The sequence below is a fragment of the Aspergillus melleus genome (assembly GCF_016097325.1).
Source record: "Aspergillus melleus strain CBS 546.65 chromosome Unknown contig8, whole genome shotgun sequence".
NCBI classification, from domain to species: domain Eukaryota; kingdom Fungi; phylum Ascomycota; class Eurotiomycetes; order Eurotiales; family Aspergillaceae; genus Aspergillus; species Aspergillus melleus.
This window is the reverse complement of record NW_025763377.1, coordinates 511841-533296: the sequence shown is the minus strand read 5'-3', so window position 1 is coordinate 533296 and position 21456 is coordinate 511841. Positions and strand designations below refer to the sequence as shown.

Below are 21456 nucleotides of genomic sequence, written 5' to 3'. Positions count from 1 at the left end.
CCCTTCTTGACGTCGGCCATCGATCCAATCCTTCCATCGTCGCCGTCGCGCTCCGATTACCAACGGCCATCATGACGGGGGCTCCGCCGTACAATCCCCAGTCCCCTTCCCAGCAACCCCATTATCCCGCCTACTCGCCTCCGAGCAAGAACCGCCCTTTCTACCCCAACAATGATCAATACCAGCAACACCCTCCCCAGACACCTCCCGCCTTTCCGCCTCAATCTTCCCTGTCGAGGAGCCCACACTACTCTCATGCCTCGTCTCCACTGCCCGCCGCACTTCCGCCTTTGAAGGGTAACGCGCCTGCGCCTCATCCGTCTGATCCTTCTTCGCAATACCAGCCACACTCATCGGCCGGCGCACCACCTCAGTATCTTCCCCGACCGTATTCAGGATCCGTTCTATCGGGAAACGGTGCTTCTCCTTACAGCCATTCACCTTCATCTCACCCCCATCCCTCAGGCCGCCCGGAGAGCCATCCGCAGTTGTCTCCTAAGAAGGAGGCGGCCTCCTCCCCCTACTCCCTGGGGAGTCATAGCTATTCGTCCATGGCGCGGGAGCCGAGGACAGCCTCCCCTCCGAAGGATTTAGTATGTGATTATTCTCATTTCGATCTTTCGTTACCTTTTTTCGTTCTTTCCCTCTGGGTGTCCTTTCTCATGTAATATGGGGTTGTTATCTTTTACCCGTTTATTGTCGAGCTAACGAGATATCCCTTTCTTCCCGTTAGAAACCGGCTCGAGCTGCAGATCCCATGTCTTTCGCAAGCATCCTTTCTGGACCGGCTGAGGAAGCGCCTCCGAAGAGACAATCGCCCCCCGCCGAAACACCCCTTCCTGTACCGACGCCATCCGAACCCACCCTCAGAGCCCGCTCACCCGTGTCTATTCAGGCCTCGGTCTCTCAGCCGAAGATCAAGGAACAGGAAGCAGACACCTCTCCCGGCCTTTCCTCAATCAAAGCAGACAAGAGACCTAGCAGCACGGAAAGGCGTCGCCGGACGGGTGAATTTGAGCCGACAGTGTCGACCCCTACCAACACCAACGGTCTTCCAACCCGTGCCGCCCCCGCGCGAAAGCTTCTTTCCGAACGTGACAACGAGGCTGTCAATAGGTTAATGGCCGAGATCGACAACGCCGATAAAAGTGATGTGGAGGCGCCGGGCTTCGAAGGAGAGCTGGAACGCTACGAGGCTCGGGGTAGGAAAAGAGTTATCGATGCGGAAAAGGCCGAGAGTGTCCGACGCAAGGTATGCATTTTACGCTCGATCTCCCCCTCTTCGCTCGAGGATATGATTTTAACCACCAAGCCAGCGCCGCCGAAACGACTTCTTGATCAAACTGGGTAAAACTTTTGAGAAGCAAGCCACTGCTGGCATGGATCGCTTCAGGAATGCGAATGAATCCTCGGTTATCGCCGAAGTTCAGGCTAAAGAGATACAGGATGAGAAAGAACGCAAGAAGGACATGCAACGGAAGCGACGTCGAGAGAACACCGTGCGCCTAGAAATGCAAAAGAAAATTGAGGCCGAGCAAAAAGCCAACAAGGCCCAAGACTCCGCTGAAAAGGCGAAGTTCCTCCGCGAAGCCGAACGGGCCCAGCGTAAGATCAAGATCACCAAACGAGCCCTGGATGGTGTCACAGCACCCGAAGAAATTGGCGAAGTTACCCCGTTGGCTCCGAACCTCGAAGGTGGCACGACCAGCTCCTTTCACATCGGCCGCTCCCCGTCCAGACGTAAATCTGGTCGCGGTGGCCCCGTCACGCGTCCCAAAAAGTCCAAGGAACAGAAACAGGCCGAGAAGGATGCCGCGGAAGCCGCCTATGCCGCCATGGAGAACGAGGAGCTTCTACCAATTGCACCCAAAGACGACCCCAGGAAAGAAACCCTCAAGAAGGAGGCCAAGGGCAGCCGTTCCAAGGAGGCTACGCCTACTCCTCTGTCTGCTTTCGAGACTAAGGGTTACAATCAGATCTACGAGCAGATCTGGCGAGACATCGCCCGCAAGGATATTCCCAAAGTCTATCGCATCAAGGCCCTCTCGCTCAGCACGCGCCAGGAGAATCTGCGCAAGACTGCTCAGCTGGCCAGCAAGCAGTCTCGCAAGTGGCAGGAACGGACCAACAAGAGCATGAAGGACACCCAAGCTCGCGCCAAGCGTACGATGCGTGAGATGATGTCGTTCTGGAAGCGGAACGAACGTGAGGAGCGTGACTTGCGTCGCTTGGCCGAGAAACAAGAGATTGAATCGGCCAAGAAGGCTGAAGCTGAGCGTGAAGCCAACCGCCAGCGGCGTAAGCTCAACTTCTTGATCTCACAAACCGAGCTGTACTCCCACTTTATCGGTCGAAAGATCAAGGGCGCCGACGGCGATGAAACCGGGGACACGGCGGTGGAAGGCGGAGATCAGACTGCTCAGCCCGACAAGAGTATCGACGACGTGGGCGCCAAAGTCACCAACTTCGAAGACCTAGACTTTGACGCTGAAGATGAAACCGCGCTGCAACAGGCTGCCATGGCCAACGCGCAGAACGCCGTCCAGCAGGCACAAGACCGAGCGCGTGCTTTCAACAACGCGAACCAGGACGACCCGATGGCAGCCATGGACGAGGGTGAACTGAACTTCCAGAACCCAACCAGCTTGGGTGACATTGAGATCTCCCAACCGTCGATGTTGACTGCGAAACTCAAGGAGTATCAGCTGAAGGGTCTGAACTGGCTGGTCAACCTCTACGAGCAGGGTATCAACGGCATTCTAGCAGATGAAATGGGTCTCGGTAAAACCATCCAGTCGATTTCGGTCATGGCCTACCTGGCCGAGGTCCACAATATCTGGGGGCCGTTCCTGGTGATCGCGCCCGCATCAACTCTGCACAACTGGCAGCAAGAAATCACTAAATTCGTCCCCGATATTAAAGTCCTACCCTACTGGGGTTCGGCCAAGGACCGCAAGATTCTCCGCAAGTTCTGGGACCGAAAACACATCACTTACACCAAGGAATCGGAATTCCATGTTCTGGTTACCTCGTATCAACTGGTGGTCCTCGATGCACAGTATTTCCAGAAAGTCAAGTGGCAGTACATGATTCTTGACGAAGCTCAGGCGATCAAATCGTCGCAAAGCTCGCGGTGGAAGAATCTCCTTGGCTTCCACTGTCGAAACCGTCTCCTGCTCACGGGTACGCCCATTCAAAATAACATGCAGGAGCTGTGGGCCCTTCTCCATTTCATCATGCCGACCCTTTTCGATTCACACGACGAGTTCAGCGAGTGGTTCTCAAAGGATATCGAGTCCCATGCGCAAAGTAACACGAAACTCAATGAGGACCAGCTCAAGCGTTTGCATATGATCTTGAAGCCCTTCATGCTGCGTCGTGTCAAAAAGCATGTGCAGCAGGAACTCGGAGACAAGGTGGAGAAGGATGTTTTCTGCGACCTCACCTACCGCCAACGGGCCTACTACAGCAACCTGCGCAACCGCGTGAGCATCATGGACCTGATCGAGAAGGCGGCCATCGGCGACGAGGCCGATAGCACGACCCTGATGAACCTGGTGATGCAGTTCCGGAAGGTCTGCAATCACCCCGACCTCTTCGAAAGGGCCGAGACGAAGTCGCCGTTCTCTCTGGCGCATTTCGCCGAAACCGCCTCGTTTGTGCGCGAAGGACAAAATGTCGACGTGGCCTACTCGACCCGCAATATGATTGAGTACCCTCTGCCGCGTCTCCTCTGCGGTTCGAGTGGTCGGGTCGACATGGCGGGGCCGGACAATGCCCAGGCAGGTTTCCGCGGTAAGTACCTAGATCACTTGATGAACGTCTTTGCGCCGGAAAATATCAAGCAGAGCGCCAAGGACGACGGTGCCTTTTCCTTCTTGCGCTTCGTCGACACGTCGATCGGGGAAGCTTACGAGCAGTCACACCTCGGCGTCTTCGAGCGTGCCGCTCGCCGTCGTGGCCTGGCGAACCGGCTGTCTCGGCTCAACGTGGTCTACGATGAAGATCGTGACAGCAAAGCGGCACCGGTGCTGCCTCACACGATGTTTAACATTGTCCAGCGCAATGATCGCGGTGCTGTTCACGACATCACTCCGGAGGGCTACATGCGGGACCTCTTGACCGTTTCGCGGTCGACATTCGAGCGAGAGGGACTGAATACCATCGAACCTTGCGTCAGTCCGGCCGCTTCTGCGCCTCCCGTCACTCTCGCGGCCTCCAGCCGAGGCCCTTTGCTGGAGATGAGGGACAGTTTCTTCAACGTGCCTGTGCGCCATGCTCTGATCCCGGCTCCGTCGAGGCAATTGGATCTGCAGATCGTGGAGCAGAAGGTCGATCCGGCCCCGTACTCACATGCCCCCATGCTGCCGGACCCGATCTCGGCCAAGGGACGGTATACCCACATCGAGGTTCCTTCTATGCGGCGGTTCGTCACGGACTCGGGCAAGCTGGCCAAGTTAGACGAGCTGCTGCGCGAGCTGAAGGCGGGCGGTCACCGGGTCCTGCTCTATTTCCAGATGACGCGGATGATCGATCTGATGGAAGAGTACCTGACGTACCGCAACTACAAATACTGCCGACTAGATGGAAGCACCAAGCTAGAGGATCGTCGCGACACGGTGGCTGATTTCCAGCAACGACCGGAGATCTTCGTCTTTCTTTTGTCCACGCGTGCAGGTGGTCTAGGTATCAACTTGACGGCCGCCGACACGGTCATCTTCTACGACTCGGACTGGAACCCTACGATTGACTCGCAAGCGATGGATCGGGCGCATCGTCTCGGCCAGACCCGACAGGTGACGGTGTACCGTCTGATCACGCGCGGAACGATCGAAGAGCGCATCCGGAAACGCGCGCTGCAGAAGGAGGAGGTGCAGCGGGTGGTTATCTCGGGTGGTGCCGCCGGCGGGGTTGACTTCAACACGCGCAACCGGGAAAGCCGGACCAAGGACATTGCTTTGTGGCTGGCCGACGACGAGCAGGCGGAGCTGATCGAGCAGAAGGAGAAAGAAGCAGCGGACCGCGGCGAGGTGTTTGGGTCCAGTAAAGGTGGAAAGAAGGCGGCGCAGAAGAGGAAGCGTGACATTACGCTGGATGATATGTATCATGAAGGTTCGTGGTTTCTCCCCTTCACCTCCTTGACAAACCCTTCGCCACATATAGATGATGCTAACCGTTCATGATCTCCCACAGGCGAAGGAAACTTTGACGATGCCAGTGCCAACGCCAGCGGGAACGCCAGCGGAAAGCCGTCCGGGGCGGTCACGCCCGTGTCGACGGCGGAGAACGTGGGCACGCCGTCGTCCACGCCAGTGCCCAAGCGTGGCCGTGGACGCGGATCGGGCAAAGGCACGTCGAAACGAGCCAAAACTATGAAGGAACGATTACGTCTGATCGATGGTGATGGCGGGTTAGGACCCAGTTAACATACATTCGCATAGATGATGTACCAAAAAGACGAAGGTTGGGGCGTTTTTTCTCTCTTTTTTTTTTGTTTCCGTTGTGATTTGATCTTTCTCTCTCTTTCTTTCTTTTTTTTTTTTTGTTCTACTATCTTCTTGTCTACCCATGTTCTTTTTTAATTATTCATCAAGGGGGATGTTCCATCATCTCCCCGGCTTGTATCAACAACAACAATCAATCCATATTGACTTGAATCCTGGAAGGGGAATTTGCTCCGCGATCACATTCGCTGAAGTAAGCGAGAGGAGTCCAGCCGCGGCAAGTAAGCCGGTCCAGCCGAGACGGAAAGTTACACGCCACCACAGGCCGGTCTGCTTACCTGAGCGGGACGGCGTTTGGTACGAATCGAAAGTTATTGGTAATGCCCGGTACCGGGATGGTCACAGTCCCCGGCGACGACGGGCCAATCAAGGCGGGGCCGAACGTCAGCCGAAGTTGCCGCTGCTGACTCAGTCGATCCATACGAGTCTGGCATGACCGAGCCACTTTTTTCCTTCTTCCTCTTCTTTTCCCCATTCTCTCTTCTTCCCCTTTTTGAACCTCATCACACCTCGTCCTCATTGCGCTCTCCTTTCGGCCTTACGCACTTGTCTGCTCTTCATGGAGTCGCTTCTCCAGCAATCTCGGGCCATGTGCCCTTTTCTCAAGCGGACTTCCGCCGCCACCTTGCGGTCTCTGTCCACCGCTACCCGCCCCAGCACCAGCCCCGGCGGTGGTACTATGTCCAACCTGCAGGTTCTCGCCCGTCGATGCCCCGTCATGAGCAAGGCTCTGGCCGTCCAGAGTGCTCGCATGGCCGGTACTAAGCGATTCACCTCCTCGGCTGCCGGCGTGACCGCCAACCACAAGTATCTCCGGCCCACGGCTCCCCGACGGGACTTGCACTCGACCAGCGGCAATGGCGCCAACCTGAGCCCGGACGTCTTCAAGGATTCTCAGAGAGGTGGGTGGTCTTCACCCGTGGCCTTCAAGGTGGAATCTCACGTACTGATCGATTGAACGCTTGCAGGCCATCCCAACTTGTCTCGAGCTGAACGCCGTCCCGGCTTTGCCCCCGCAGCGGTCTCCGGGCCTCGCCCCGATGCACCAGCGACCGCACCTTTCGATTACGACAACTTCTACCGCACTGAATTGGACAAGAAACACAAGGACAAGTCGTACCGCTACTTCAACAACATCAACCGCCTGGCGCAGGAGTTCCCCCGGGCCCACACGGCCTCGCAGGAAGAGCGCGTGACTGTCTGGTGCTCCAATGATTACCTCGGCATGGGACGCAACCCCGAAGTCCTGAACTCGATGCACAAGACTCTCGATACCTACGGCGCGGGAGCTGGAGGCACTCGTAACATCTCCGGACACAACCAGCACGCTGTGGGATTGGAGAGCACCCTGGCCAAATTGCACGACAAGGAATCTGCTTTGGTCTTCAGCTCCTGCTTCGTGGCCAACGATGCCACCCTAGCGACTCTGGGCAGTAAGATGCCGGACTGTGTGATCCTGTCCGACAGTCTCAACCATGCGTCCATGATCCAGGGCATCCGCCACTCGGGCGCCAAGAAGATGGTTTTCAAGCACAACGATCTGGTCGACCTGGAAACGAAGCTGGCCTCGCTTCCTCTGCACGTTCCCAAGATCATCGCCTTCGAATCCGTCTACAGCATGTGCGGATCGATCGCCCCCATTGAACAGATCTGTGACCTGGCGGACAAGTACGGTGCCATCACCTTCTTGGACGAGGTCCACGCCGTGGGTATGTACGGCCCCCATGGTGCGGGCGTTGCCGAGCACCTCGACTACGACGTCTACGCCTCCCAGGATACCGCCAACCCCCGCAGCACCAAGGGCAGCGTGATGGACCGCATTGACATCATCACGGGCACGCTGGGCAAGGCGTACGGCTGCGTCGGCGGCTACATCGCCGGGTCCGCGGCCATGGTCGACACCATCCGCTCTCTCGCCCCTGGCTTCATCTTCACCACGTCGCTGCCGCCCGCCACCATGGCCGGAGCCGACACGGCCATCCAGTACCAGTCCCAGCACAAGCGGGACCGCGTTCTGCAGCAGTTGCACACTCGCGCCGTCAAGGCGGCTCTCCAGGAACTGGACATCCCCGTGATCCCCAACCCGTCGCACATCGTGCCCCTTCTCGTCGGCGATGCCGAGGTGGCCAAGCAGGCGTCTGACAAGCTGCTCGAGGAGCATGGTATCTACGTGCAGGCCATCAACTACCCGACCGTGCCCCGCGGCGAGGAGCGACTCCGCATCACGCCCACCCCTGGCCACGTCAAAGAGCATCGCGACCACCTGGTGCAGGCCGTGCAGGCCGTCTGGAAGGACCTGAACATCAAGCGGGCCAGCGACTGGGAGGCGCAGGGCGGATTCGTCGGCGTGGGCGTGGAAGGCGCTGAAGCCGCCAACCAGCCCATCTGGGAAGACGCGCAGTTGGGACTTCAGGCCAACGAGACCATCGAGGCGGCGGTCAACCGTGAATTCCGCGAAGAAGCGGCCCGGTTGCTGGCTCCTCACATGCAGACCACCAAGCCCAGCAGCCCTCTGACTGCTCCTACTTCCATTCCTGTTGGAGTGGCGGCTTAAACGGAATTATCTTGGCTATCTTGCTTATCTGCCCTCGTCCTCCGACAGTTTCTATTTTCTGTCTGATGGGGCTCGTTTGTCATCCTAAGAACCGGCCTGTCCTTACCGCGTATTGGGTTCTCTTATCAATCATATCAACTTATTCAATGAAAGTTTCAAGAACGTCGATCGATCGACATATCTTGTCTGATCACATACTCGAACATGTTTCTGTTATCGTAGTTCTTGTCCTTATAGGCTGTATTTTGTAGGAATCATTCTAATTCATAATGTTGTATACATGTTATAGTGTAATTCAAATTCAAAATTCAGAATAAATTGAGTCGCCATATCCTATCCACCACACGACAAGTCCCATACAAAATACACTTATAGGGTACAAAGTACGGAGTAACATATACCCCATGCATTAGTCAACGTATATGTAAGCGATCTAGATGTCCAACCCGCCAACCCTTCTTCGCTCAAGGCAAGTTCCAAAGATCTCTCCCCACGAAGCGGAGGATTCCATGAAACTGAGCGAACAGAACTTCCATCGACTGAACTCTCGGCTCGCTGACGAGTACGTGAAGTTTAAGTATGGGCTTTCTCTGACCCCCTAGATGAATACGTTGTCATCATCATCGAGTCAATCGGTTCATTTCATCTTTCGTAGCGGGTCTCTGGCATACCTTAGGTTTTCTACATCATGTGTATATATATATATATACGTGATAGTGTGATTTTAAATCAGCGAGCTACGTTCTATTCATAGGTTGATAGGGTACGTCGATACGTATATCTCATCTATCAATCAATCAATGTAGATAAACAAACGTAAATGATTGAACATGTATTAAAGATAGGTAAAGAAACAAGATGAGAGAAAGAAGAGGGTTTCTCCCAGCGCCTGATTGGCAGGATGAGGCTATATACGTAGCAAACTAACTAATCAAGAAGATCATTTTTAATCTCATACACACACATGCACACACACACTCTCTTTCTCAGTCACTACCTTCCTTTCGTAGACTATCTATTTCCTCAATTCATTCATTCTTCCCCTATTCATAATTTTTTACAAATCACACCAACCACATCAAAGAAAGGAAAAGCTAAGCTAGAAAAAGAAAACTACCTCCTCCCACCACCCCTCGACACCCTCGGAAACTCGACCGGCACTCTAAGTCTAGCGATCTTTCTAGAGGAAGCCTCGGCCTTCCCGGCCTTAACATTCCATTTGGCGAACTCCGACTCGCGCGGCTTATCGATGCGGCAGCCCAACTCCCGGAAATACTGCAGGATAGTGCCGGTTTCGACACGCAGGTCGTCGCGGATATCGGCCGGGTCGGTGGCCAGTTCGTTGGGCGAGTTGCCGCCCTGTGAGCTGGAGCCGCCGTCTTTGGCGGGCTGAGGGGGGATGTGCAGCGATAGGGCGCAGATGGTGGTGTGGAGGAGCGTGAGGTCATTCTTGGAGAGGGAGGAGCCTTGAGGGGCGAATTTGCGGCGGATGGCGTCGATGATTGAGTCTGGGATGGTTTCGCCGGAGTATGTGGAGGAGGATTTGGAGGAGGGGTCGGTGGAAGAGGAGGCACCGGTAGAGGAGGAGAGGATATGGCGAAGATCGTCCCGCGGAGGGAGTCGTTTGCCTCCCGGGCCGCCGGAGCTCTTGGGGTCGCGGCCGGAGCGTAGCGAGCGGCCGAATTCCAGCAGGAGGAAGATGAAGCGCAGGACCTGGATCTGGGCGATGTTGCCGGAGGTGACGACGGCGTCGAGACGGCGCGACACGTACCGAGAGGTGGTGACCACACTGAGTCCCGCGGCCACCGTGTCCTGCCACTCCTTGACGCCGGGCAGTTGGCGGAGGGTGGCCATGCCACCGGGGACGAGGTTCTCGATAGGGTACACGTCCGAGGGATGCGAGGCTTCGAGGTTGGCCTGGGGCAGCGGCTTGGCGGCCTGGATCTGGGCCTGCACGGCGGCCGTCTTCGAGGCGAGGTCGGCGGCGGAATCGGCCGGCATGGAGGAGAGCATGGCAGATTCGGCGGCGGAGGCAGCACCAGCAGGGACGCTGGACAGCTGGGCGTTCTCGGCCAAGGACTGCGCGGCCTTGCGGGATTGTTTGGTACCGAAGGTGTTGGTGAGTTCGGTGCGCTGGGCACGCATGGTTTTCTATAGGGAATTGGAAGTCAGCCACCTGAGGTTCGGGGTTGTCCCATATTGTTCCCGGCAAGATTGACGAGTAAGAAAGTATAAAAGAGAAAACCCACCATTTCTTCATCCTCGCTCTCCTCCTCCTCTTCCTCAGCCACATATTTCGTCGACCGCACGGCACCGCGCAGAGTAATCTTGCGGGCCTCAATGAACTGCCAAGTTTGCTTTTGGGGATCGATCACCGCAACGTAGTGCTTAACCTGTGAATCGGCGTCCTCATTGCCCTCGCGGCCGACAAAGTCCATCTTCGGGTGGTCGGAGGTCTGCAGCAGCAGTTCGCTCGAAAAGATGCCCTTGTTGCGGGTCGAGGGGTCGGAGCCATCGGTGCGGGTCTTGAGGTAGGGCTTGAGGCTGATGTTTCGGGGAGCGTTGACACCGGGGGTAGTGACTGTCGAGAAAACGTTAGTCTCGTAATGCCTCTGGCGTCGTTTATGGAAAGAAGCGCATACTGAGGACGGGAGCCAGCTCGCTGTCGTCGTTCACGACGCTGGCGGCCAGCGGAGGCAGATCATGCAGCCCCAGAGCGGGCTTCTTGCTGGGTCGTTCATGACGATCCGAGTCGCGCTTGCGCTTCTTTTCCACTTTGTCGGAGGGCATGATGTTTGGCGTAGGGAGAAGATTGGATGCGGAGAAGCGTCAAATGGCGGAGCAGAAAAGTCGGACGCAAAAAAAATTGATGCGCGGCATAATTGCTTCACCGCCCTATAGGCGGAGAGGCGCAAACGCACAGAACAAGTCCAGAAGTCGCATGGCAGAGCTCTACTGATATGACATGCTAAGTCCTGTCCGTTGGTAGATCTTTTTACACAGCTACTTTTACAATGTGGAGAAATAGTGAATCGTTAGGAACTTTTCATATTGTGATAAATGCTCGTAAACCTCTTCATAGCCTGGACCTGCACAAGAAACCCTGCAATAGGAGCTCCCCGCCCAGACCCAGGCTTAAGCAATTGACCAGTCCCCATGCGAAACTCAAAGGATCGGTGGATAAACAATCAGATAGTACAGGAGTGATGTTTTCAGGAAACTTTTTCCACGACCCCTCCAACCCCACCAAACACGTTCGTCCCCCGTAACAAAGACACGACAGGATACCGAGGCACCATCGCATCCCACCGCCTGGTCTGAGAATCAAATCGAAAACGTTTTAAATGAGCCCACGGGATTGGAAGAAAGGGATTGTTGTTGGACGGAAAGGCTCCGAATTCGATCGGGAGGGCAGGAGAAAATAGGCCAGACAGGGGTCGTTGGAGTGACCGGACCACGAAACGAACAGAAGAAATCATAATCGTGACGTCGTCGAGTTGTCATGTTCAGCGTTCAACTAGAGCTCCGACACGGAAAGCTGAGATGAAGCGGGGCGAGTCATTTATTTGCTGGAGTACAGTTAGCACAATTGCGTCTTCATATATCGCAATCCAGTCGGATTCGGGAACTCACGATCTAGCCCTCATCTTTCTTCTCTTACGCTTGAGGCGGCGAACGCGCTTCTTTCTCCACTTAGCTCTCATCTTCGTAGATGGTTCGAAACTGTTAAAGGGTCAGTGACTGAGCAAAGCCAAGGCATGATGCCTACGAAACCGTAGGGCCGGCGAGGGTAACTCACACTTCTGCGACGATGAGGGAGATGGTTGAAAGAAAGACGGAGGAAGCGCGCCGGCGGAGCTTCTTGTGTGCGTCGGAGCTGACTCAGCGTCGCCTGCCGCTAAGGGCTCGCTAGTGCTGCGGCCGCGGTGATTGGTCCGTCCGGCGGCCTTACCGAGCGATGGGGAATTATGTCATCACTCTATCCCGTGACTTTTGCTCTTCTGCACACCGAATGAAGCCCTCCGTCATCGTCTCTTGCACGCTGGACGCCAGATGCATCGTATTATTGGTAGAATGGGGCCAGAGAGGGTCCTGGTCCCAGCTTCGAGAATGGATATCAATTTGATAAATTTTTATTAATTTGTTCATTGTGTATCGCCCAGAATCCACACTTGATCTATAGACTACTATCATTCATCGTCGCATAATCATCTGCCCTAATTCTACACACCTTCTGTGTGGTCATTATAGAAAATAGGAAATTGGTACTCTCCGTGGATTCTCCTCAGTATGCATACCGATAGCTGGGCGCCATGTCGCCCAGGAGATCTCGCTCCTCCTGACTGTACTCCGGTACAGTGCCATTGGCCGCCGCCTGGTCGCGCCGGTGGTTGTCATACCAGACCGCTGCGAAGTAGGCAATGCAGCAGGCGGCCGAAAAGCAGAGGAAGGCTACACTGATGGCGAAGCCCGGTCTATACTCCGGCGCATCCTTCTCGAGGAATGCAAATGTCGAAATGATGCCGCCGACTGTGGGGCTCCCGTTAGTATCGTGTATGGCGGACAGGTCACGAGAAGCATCACTTACTGTTTCCAAAACCCACTTGCCATGCAGTTCCGATGCTTCGTCGGCGATGGCCGCCTAGGTTCATGGCGAACCAGCACACTATCACCGGCATCGCACTGTAGCAGCCGCTGGTAACTAAGAACAAGGCGCCGTACTGGACGCTGCGATTCTCTTCTCCGTGCACATTCAGCAAGATACCAAATCCGGCCATGGCAATCAACATGGGTCCTATAGTAAACGCAAAACGATGCCCGGTTCTGTCCGAAAGCACAGCGATCACCATGGAAAAGCCCCATGCGGCCGCCCACGGTGGGATTGAGTATAACTGGGTCATGATAGCTAAGGGCGGATTAGTCGGTGCAAGACAATCGGTGCAGGCATCTACATACCATCGTAGCCGTAGGTCTTGATGATACTCGGCGCGAAGTAGGCGTATCCTGCATTTTGTTAGCATCGAGATCTTGCATGTCCACAGGAACACGGAAACCGACCGTATGCCGTGACAATTTGACCGAAATACATAAGACCGCCGATGAAGATCTTGTCTGCATCCTCGTTAGAACCCATGCTAGTGACTTGCGATCCTCGCGAACACTCACAGTCCTTGAAGACGTCCAGAACTTCGCGCCAGCCAATCTTCGCGTCATGCGCAGCACCTCCGGTGTCCTGCGCCAGCTTCGCCCGGATGAACTCTCTCTCCTCCTCAGTAAGCCATTTGACATCCTCGGGAAAGTCGGGGATGACAAAGAACCAGATGAAGGAGACAACGCAGGTGAGAAGGCCTTCGATGATGAAAACCCACCGCCAGCCACTGTACCCCCGGATTCCATCCATTTTACCCAGTCCACTGGCCAGCAAGCCACCGAACGCGCCGGCGAGGGTCGTGGAGCTGAAGAAGAAACTGAATCGCTTTTGCGCCTCGCTGCGCTTGTACCACATTCCCAGCAGGTAGAAGCCTGTATATAGTCGGTTATTATTCGATCGATCGATCGCGGAGTGGAAGAGGGTCAACACGTACATCCGGGGAACATGCCCGTTTCGAACATTCCTAGAAAACACATTAGCCGATATATCGCAATGGGACAGAATACGAGTGTCGCATACCGAGGAACCAACGGGTTGTCATCAGACCTCCCCAATTAGACACCAAGCCCTGGCAGATCATCACCAGGCCGAACAAGAACATACACATCGACACTTGGACCACCCGTTAGCTCACGCGATCGTCTTCCAGATATCATAAACGTACACCACACATGAGGCTTCCACTTCTTCAGCAAGATGTTGGATGGGATCTCGAAGATAACGTATGGGACGAAGAAAATGGTCAATGCCGTGTTATATTTCATTCCGTCGACGATGTTCAGGTCCTCGCGCAGCCCAAGGACCGCCGCATTACTGATGTTCACTCTATTGATGACAATGCCGGGTCAATTGGTCTGTATATCGCGATCGGGAATGCGCGCGAGATACGTACCGGTCCAGGAAAGCAAGCAGGTACATCACACACAAGCATGGGATGATGTGCCAGTCGATCTTGGCCATGAGTCGGCGCTCCGTGGTGTTGGTCAGAGGGGGGAGTTCGGGCGACTGCGTCTGCACTTCGCCCTCTTTGTCGTCCGAAAACCCCATCTTCTCTAGTTGCGCAATTGCGCAAATTAGCACCGCGAGTGGTTTGTAACTGGTGTTGTGACAAACCTGAAGTCCCCATTCTGGGCGCAAGCTTTCTCCGCGTAAATTCTTGATGACTGGGGGGTAAAAATGATATAACAAGACAACGGAAGCAAGGAGTTGGACAAGATGGAAATTATTCAGCCGTGCGCAGTGATACGTCACGCACAAGAAACGACAAATCAGCGGAACGGAGCAAAAGAACAGAATAAAGGAGAAGAAAGATAAAAAAGGAAAAACCCCCAATGGCGCAACAAAAAACAAATATATAGCCCTGACGAGAGGGGAAGAGTCAGAGAGACAGCCGAAGAATCAGCCATAAAAGGACTCCACCAGGCGAAGATCACCAATAGCTTCCCTGGTCAACAGGATGACCACAGTCATGGTCGAAGCCATGAATATCGGGGGGGAGCCACAGAGCCGACACTAAACCCAAGAGCGCAAAGTCCAATGGGAAGGATGAAGGACAAGTCGGGGTCCACGGATCGAAGCGACGCAAAGTCGAGGCAAGCACCGGCGGAGGTTCCGGTGGCCCCGATCTCGGCCTGGATTGGGCTTTCGGGGCTCCAGCGTGTCGATCGGAAGTTTAATGAGTGGGTGATAGTGATAGTCTGTGGGAGACTGGGAAGGACGTGCAGGAGACTGATTTTTTTCTTGTTCCATAAATTCCATACAGAGTAGTTTCTGTACCTATCTTCTATGTTCCCGTACTTTTCATATCTTCTTTTCGACATAAGTTTATGCCAATGCACCAAGAACCAAATTCCCACAGCGACTTTCCCCTTTGGGCTTCCCCGCAAATTGGCGGACTGCTGACATAAGCCCCCGCAGATCGCAGGTCACCTGCCCGGACTGGGCTTACCGAAAACGGCAATCCCATGCTTAGCAATCGTTCCTACTTTCTTCGCATAACGACGGAGTATATCTCCAATGACCTCGTCGTGGCTGATCTAGATCCCTCCGGATACCAACGGATGCTACTGCATATATCCGCAACAAGGACTCCCTGTTCATTACCTGGAGGCAGTTGTCTTGCATTACGCTTATCATGGTCAGCACCTGCCCTACCTCGTATAAATATGAATCAGCAATCTGCGGTCCGGACCCACTGCCAGCACCGAGTTCGGCTCTTCGGTGGAGCTCCCCGGGTCAGTGCCGAGGCCCCTAAGTCCGAGGTTACATTGCCCTGTCAGTCATTATGAACGGGCTCTCGTAATTTGTGCAAGGCCTTGCACCGGCGATAAGCTCGTTCTTGTCATAATATGTGTGTGCATTTGGCTTATCATACACTCGTCTACTTCCTTTCCCCGGCCTCTTCAGTGGCAGAACACCGATAATATGCAGACCCTTGAAAATCAGACTGGGAAACAAACAACATCCAAAGAATAGAGACTCGGAATATGAGCCCGAGAATAAATAATCGCGCTTTGTACGAGGAAGGACGCATCCCTCTCTAACTATCAACTAGCCTCCGTGGGTGGTCCACTCGAGGCTTTTCCCCACGCCGTCTCGAACGTTGAATCTTCGCCGACTTGGACGGTCGATGACTCTTCCAGGATTTCAACTCCGGTAATCGGACTGGCATCATCCCTCTCAATAAAAACCGTGTCAGAGCCACTGATCTCTTTCTCTATAGGGTGAATTTTGGACTCGGGTCCAAGCAATTCAAAATCAAAGTTCGAGCTGTAGATCACGGCCGCGAACGCTTCCAACTCGCGAACGTTCTGTTCCATAGCAGCCAGATAGAGATTGGGAGGCGTGGTGCCGTTGCCAATTACATGGGCCTGTCGGGCCATCACGGCCAGCACGTTGGCCAGCTTCGTCTTGGGCTCTGAGCTGTCGGCCACGGGAACCACCGTGGCAACGGACGTGAACGACTGCGGTGCCGTTTCGGGCTGGTTGGGTGACGCCTTGAACGCGTCGGCCGTGCACTGCTGGATCAGAGTCTCGAAACCCTCGTTGTTGAGGTGCATCAAGACGCGGGTGAAGTTGGGCGATTCGATCAGGTCGGCCGTCTCATCCAAGAGATGTCGAAGCGTAGTCGCCGTTTGGGCGGTCGACGGCTCCGTGACCCCCAAGACGCCGGACTCCTCTAGCAGCCTCTCTTCTTCTTCGGGGGGAGGAAGCAAGTATGACAGCCATTTTCGGTTCCTGAAATAGCGCGGTCAGAAATCTAGCCATCAATCAACAACAGAAAAGGAGCATCTACTTTCTATCCGCCTCCGTGTGGCCCTCCAATTTCTTCCGAATCTGCAGGGTCAATTCAGATAGTTTGGCCAGCGAAATATCCTCTCGGGGATTCAGCGAGCCAAACACCTCCTTGACGGCCTCTTGCACCTCGCCCATCAAGTCCTTCCAGCCCCGGTGCAGGAGCCACCAGCTGAAGGCGAGATATCTCCGATTGGTTTCAAAATCATTCCCCAAGGTTTGGGTCAGGTCGTCGTCGTCATGATTTTCCAGTCGGATCGTCGACGTGCTCGCGGGGTTCGCCAAGGAGATCACGCTGGAGAGGTAGTTCCGGCGGCCGAGAAGGTTGAGTTGAATTCGGGTGAAGACGGTCAGGAGGGACAGGGTGTAGATGAGTGTGAATGATCTAGTGATAGCTGCGGTACGATCATGAGTTTTATGGAACCTTGTGAGAACGGGCTAGGGATATCACGTACAGGTGATCTTCACCTCCTTCCAGAGCTGGGTCTTGTTCCGCTTCGGCCGCGGCGAACCATCTCCTTCGAGGGTTGATTCCCCCAGTTGACTGGCGCGAAGAAAGCCGTCACTTTGAAAACTGGATAAACTGCGTCCGTCCTCCTCGGGTAGACTGGGAGCCACCGAGCTGAGATCCGACGAGGTCCCTTCGCCACCGTTGAGGCGAGCCAGCCTCTCCGCGCGTTTCTTCTGTAGCTTCTTGGTCAGATCTTCTACGGGAAGGGCCTCTAGGATGTCCTCGGCGGCGGTCGGCAAGAGGGCGAGGATGGTGTAGGTACAATCGGTCTGATTCTGTTCGAAGCGCCGTCGTAGACTGGATGGATCAAAGTCAGCGTTGGTCGTCCAAACACGGAGAACAAGGCAAGGAAAGACAAGCGAAAGAAGGAAGCGACCGACTTCTCTCGGGCAATTCGATCACTGCTCATACGCTCTCGCGCTTCGGAGATCTTGTTCAACACGTATTGTCCCACGAGGTACCCGGCTCCGATCACGCCAGCCCCGATCGCAAGGCCCTTGCGATTGCGCCGGAACCAGCGCCTCGTAGCACCGATCATGGTGGAGCAGGGAAGGGGATCAGGCGATAATCTTCCGAGAGGGCGAGGCGAGCGCGAGGGTCATTATACGGTTCTTGTTAGGAGGGAGACAGAAAGGAGGAAAATAGAACAGGAGATAAAAAGTAACGAAGAGAGAAAATGGAGGAGAGTAGAAACGACAGGTCACGGTCGGGGAAGGATGGAGCTGAGGCGGCCTCGGCTAAACTTGATAACTGCGGCCAACGTGAATGAGGATCGTCATCGAACCCCGGCGATGGCATGGGCTGACGAGGGTATTTGAGGACATTTACTCCGGGATTTTGTAACTCGATCGGTCTCTCTGTGCATATCTTTCGATCAAAGGGCCTCCAAGGAGACTCAGGTACACCCCGGTACCTGAGGGTACATCCAGTACCTCTACATCTGTATAGGTATGTATGTACATCCATACATACAGAACGGTACCGATACGAGACGGATGACTCTGGCGAGGGGCTCCGATCAACTGACTTTTTCTTTCTTTCTTTCTTTCTTTCTTCCTGGAGATTACGAGAGATCAACTCAGCTTCTTCCCAGAAATCATGCATCCTCCTCCATGACGAACTTCGTGGTTACTCTACCGATGACGTCCATCTAGCCTCCAGCAGCCAGCCGACATCGCCCATCTCCGGATCGGAGTATATGCCCTTTCCCCCCATCCATTTGCAAGGAACCCCCACAGCTTCATACCTACCTGGCGCCTCCTTCCCCCTCTCTGAACATCCTCAGGGGTTCTTTTGCCTTCTCCGTCAGTCGACTTGAGTCTTTCGGCCAAAGGCTCTTTTCAGTCCACCTTCTACGACTTCAGAATCGAAAGGAAGGATCATAGAACGTCTGGATTCTCGCCGTGATTCATCTTGCTTTAACGAACCGTTTCCCCGTCACCATGGAGCCCCGCAGAACCCCTCCGGAGTACTTTCTGGAGATCTTTGCGGATACCACCACCGTCCGAGACGTGCTAAAAGGTATATATATTTATATGGACTCGTTTCCCCAACTTCTCCGTTGGCAGTCCGTCGTCATTCATTCATTCTTCATTTCTTTCGCCCCCTTTGTACTTGGTCCCGCCCGTGACGTAGTTTGTTCCAGTTTACCCCTCGATTGAAACAAGTGACTAACTAACAATATCTTCAACGTCAAAGGTGTTTTGAACCTGATCTTCTTCCACCGCTATTTCCCCTCCATCCGACCGACTACATTCGACGTGCTGGACTTCACCCTCCCCGCCATCAACGACGTCGACCTCGAAACCCTGATCGACTCCCGGATCAGCTCCTTGGTGCGTCAGCACTCGTCTTCCACAACCAGCGCCCTTGACGGTGGCGGTAATGGAGGTGTACGCGGCCGCATCGCCGTCGAGTTCTACGAGAAAAAGCGCCGACGCTCGGGGATGTGGTTCGGTGGACTGGCAGGAAAAGGAGAGGAAGAGGTATGTTGGGAAGTGTGGAACCTGGACGTGACGATCGCCACTCCGCGGACAGAATCAGGTATGTTCCTATGTATCAGAATAGCGTCATCAGCTCCGGTCTCTATTCACTGGATATGAATGGACGATGCTTGCATATCACGGACCCCCGAACTAACGCGCCAACGCATGCAGAACGCGCCAAGGTACGCAAGGCGATGGAGAACATGCTCCAGAAGGCCGCGCTGAAGATCCTCACCGTCGTGAACCGGGATAAGGATCATATCCCCCCCATCACCACCAGCGACGCTAACCCCTTTCCCTACCGCATCGTGCTGAACCCTCGGACGGATGGCTGGCAAAATCGCTTTGGCCTGTACTGATGATGCGGGCTGAAGCACTTACATCGAGTGAATGACCGGGACTTGCTTGGGCATCACCGCAACATTCGGGTGCGTGCCTCTACGGTCTCGCATGTTGTTCGAATAGGTCTAAGACCGTCGTCGTTTCCCACCGTCTGTTGATCCGTCCGTTCACCTCCCCCGCTTCTCGGAAAGCTAAAGCTTGCCGTGGCCTGTGCTTCCGGGTAGTTATTATTATCCTGTCAGAAGGTTACATGAGGGTCTCCGAGACGATCCTCTTTATTTGTGTTAGGGACACAAGCGGACCAAGAAAGCAAGAGAAGATCCAGGTGGAAACGCTATCAAATGTGCTTCAATTACCAAGAGGCATCATCGCATCAGATACAGCTATACCCACATATCTCCACAGAACAGCAACCGCTGGGCTGTGTTCTTTATCATTTCCTCCCCCCTCCGCACATCACATACAATTCTACTGAACCAATCATGACAAAACACGAGATAGAGAGAAAAGAAAAACCAAATAAAAAAATGGTTCCAAAATCGCTCAGTTTGACCACAAAGTCTTCACATCCGTCCGCTGGCATCAACGAAGTTCCATAGCTTCGTGAGGTCGTCTTTTTGACCAGAAAGCAAAATGACCCAGTTTAGCTCATGGTTCGACGGCAGACAAAGCCCGTCGCCGAGACCATGCATTAACGAAAGGTCATCCTATTTACTGGGTCTTGGTGGCATCGGCCGCCTGGGCCCGAAGGTTGGCGGAGGTGTTGCCAGCGTTGAAGAAGCGGCCCAGCACAGGCTGGAGGAAAGAGTGGAAGACAACCTGGGCACCGCTGCAGGGGAGAAAGAAAACTTGTTAGCAAGATCGTTCATCCGATAAGGCGACAGGAGCGGCTCACTTGGTCTGGGGAAGAGCCATCCAGAGGACCAGGGCAAACTTGAAGATGTAGTAGAAGGCTGATAGAAGGTCGGCATTAGCTAAATGATCATTACTCTTTTGGGAACTCGCGTCTAGAACACTTACGGAACCAGTAGGGCGCGCTAATAGCACTCTCAACGACGGTGAAGAGGGCGTAGACAACCCAGTACTATTCAGAATTCACATGTCAGAACATGAGGGGATTCTTGGCTGGGATTCCCGGGGCGGCAAGGCATCACGTGCTCGGGGCAGGAAAGGGAGCTAAGCCAGCCGAAGCGGAGAAAGATGGCCAAAGGGCCAGATAAGAAGGGCGGGTAATCACGAGGAACATACCGTCAACCACTGTAACGAGAACAAAACCCAGTCAGCAATCCATAATCAAGCACACACCCCAGTCATCAGGGCGATAAAGAACGTTTTCTTTTTCTCATGTGGGAAAAAACTCACCTGCGTGTCATCCGCAGTTCCGGCGGTGAACAGAGCGTTCAAAGAGTAGTAGGCAGGGATGATGAAACCAGCCAGGTTAACCAGGAACTCGCCGGCGATGTTGAAGAAAACGAGGAAGAAGTAGATGCCGACCAGGCCGAGGATCACGTAGACCTTAGGGACGGAGGTCTGACGCTCCAGGTTGTTGAGGACGGGGTACTTGGACAGCTAGACAAGAGGAAAAACATGGGTGTAAGCGCTTTGCTAAGAGAGCCATTTTCCCTCGCAAAATAAACTAGAAAAAAACACACGAAAACCACTTCCTGAGATCACTTGATCTGGAGAATCGAATCACGATGCTGGAATCAATTTTGAATATGTTCTTGGTGTAGGGATTCCCCGTGCATTCGATCCCCAGAACCGGTCTCTCGGGGCCTGGCTGGTAAGAAAAAATCACGCACACACAAACTTACCTCCTTGTCAAGCTGCGCTATGGCGTGCTGGGCACGATCCTGGAAAGTAGCCATTGTTGATATGGAATTGTAGAATTGCTAGCGAAGCAAGTTGGAGAGATAGACGGGGGTGTTTGGGGGTGGTGGGTGGGAAAGGGAAGAGGGTGGATGGTGGACGGAAGGGGGATTGGGATGAATGGGAACTTAAAACCAAAGCTGAGATTCAGAGCGACGCCGACGGGTGGTCACGTGGCTGGTCATGACGTCGAGCGAGACCGGTGACGTATGGAACAAGGCCGGGCGCTTACGACACATTCCATC

At 54.4% G+C, this 21456-nt stretch overlaps 7 protein-coding genes across 7 annotated transcripts; 3 read left to right on the top strand and 4 right to left on the bottom strand.

Annotated features, from left to right (window-relative positions):
• Positions 1 to 71: 71 nt before the first annotated feature.
• ino80 (chromatin-remodeling ATPase INO80) lies at positions 72 to 5426 on the top strand (the record flags this gene model as incomplete). The annotated part of the gene is made up of 4 exons (XM_046094028.1): positions 72 to 593; positions 734 to 1252; positions 1317 to 5112; positions 5194 to 5426. The coding sequence occupies 4 exons, from the start codon at positions 72 to 74 to the stop codon at positions 5424 to 5426; spliced, it is 5070 nt and encodes a 1689-aa protein (XP_045950007.1).
• A 637-nt stretch (positions 5427 to 6063) lies between these two features.
• hemA (5-aminolevulinic acid synthase HemA) lies at positions 6064 to 8058 on the top strand (the record flags this gene model as incomplete). The annotated part of the gene is made up of 2 exons (XM_046094027.1): positions 6064 to 6406; positions 6473 to 8058. 2 exons carry the CDS (start codon positions 6064 to 6066, stop codon positions 8056 to 8058), a joined length of 1929 nt encoding a protein of 642 aa, XP_045950006.1.
• A 977-nt stretch (positions 8059 to 9035) lies between these two features.
• Positions 9036 to 11891, bottom strand: RPA49 (DNA-directed RNA polymerase I subunit RPA49). The gene is made up of 5 exons (XM_046094026.1): positions 11858 to 11891; positions 11692 to 11781; positions 10701 to 11627; positions 10308 to 10639; positions 9036 to 10209 (listed from the first exon to the last, which is right to left on the bottom strand). Exons 3-5 carry the CDS (start codon positions 10846 to 10848, stop codon positions 9172 to 9174), a joined length of 1518 nt encoding a protein of 505 aa, XP_045950005.1. The 5' UTR covers positions 10849 to 11627; positions 11692 to 11781; positions 11858 to 11891; the 3' UTR covers positions 9036 to 9171.
• A 452-nt stretch (positions 11892 to 12343) lies between these two features.
• On the bottom strand, positions 12344 to 14336 carry TNA1_2 (putative MFS transporter; the record flags this gene model as incomplete). The annotated part of the gene is made up of 10 exons (XM_046094025.1): positions 12344 to 12588; positions 12647 to 12964; positions 13015 to 13062; positions 13117 to 13170; positions 13225 to 13581; positions 13644 to 13673; positions 13730 to 13822; positions 13875 to 14035; positions 14103 to 14262; positions 14324 to 14336. The coding sequence occupies 10 exons, from the start codon at positions 14334 to 14336 to the stop codon at positions 12344 to 12346; spliced, it is 1479 nt and encodes a 492-aa protein (XP_045950004.1).
• Positions 14337 to 15756: 1420 nt separating this feature from the next.
• On the bottom strand, positions 15757 to 17553 carry PEX3 (peroxisomal biogenesis factor 3; the record flags this gene model as incomplete). Its single annotated transcript, XM_046094024.1, has 4 exons — positions 15757 to 16447; positions 16506 to 16899; positions 16960 to 17312; positions 17396 to 17553. 4 exons carry the CDS (start codon positions 17551 to 17553, stop codon positions 15757 to 15759), a joined length of 1596 nt encoding a protein of 531 aa, XP_045950003.1.
• Positions 17554 to 18457: 904 nt separating this feature from the next.
• Positions 18458 to 19359, top strand: LDX57_012286 (autophagy-related protein 101; the record flags this gene model as incomplete). Its single annotated transcript, XM_046094023.1, has 3 exons — positions 18458 to 18536; positions 18714 to 19058; positions 19172 to 19359. 3 exons carry the CDS (start codon positions 18458 to 18460, stop codon positions 19357 to 19359), a joined length of 612 nt encoding a protein of 203 aa, XP_045950002.1.
• A 694-nt stretch (positions 19360 to 20053) lies between these two features.
• On the bottom strand, positions 20054 to 21210 carry yop1 (putative membrane biogenesis protein (Yop1); the record flags this gene model as incomplete). Its single annotated transcript, XM_046094022.1, has 6 exons — positions 20054 to 20171; positions 20238 to 20295; positions 20363 to 20426; positions 20591 to 20599; positions 20705 to 20911; positions 21157 to 21210. The coding sequence occupies 6 exons, from the start codon at positions 21208 to 21210 to the stop codon at positions 20054 to 20056; spliced, it is 510 nt and encodes a 169-aa protein (XP_045950001.1).
• Positions 21211 to 21456: the final 246 nt, after the last annotated feature.

Bases quoted from the DNA above. Each gene is read 5' to 3' on its own strand.
- RPA49 (XM_046094026.1), bottom strand. From the start codon at position 10,848: ATGCCCTCCGACAAAGTGGAAAAGAAGCGCAAGCGCGACTCGGATCGT. The intron at 10,640-10,700 runs GTATGCGCTTCT...TTTTCTCGACAG, and splicing joins CGAGCTGGCTCCCGTCCTCA to TCACTACCCCCGGTGTCAAC. The intron at 10,210-10,307 runs GTGGGTTTTCTC...AATTCCCTATAG, and splicing joins AGAGCGAGGATGAAGAAATG to AAAACCATGCGTGCCCAGCG.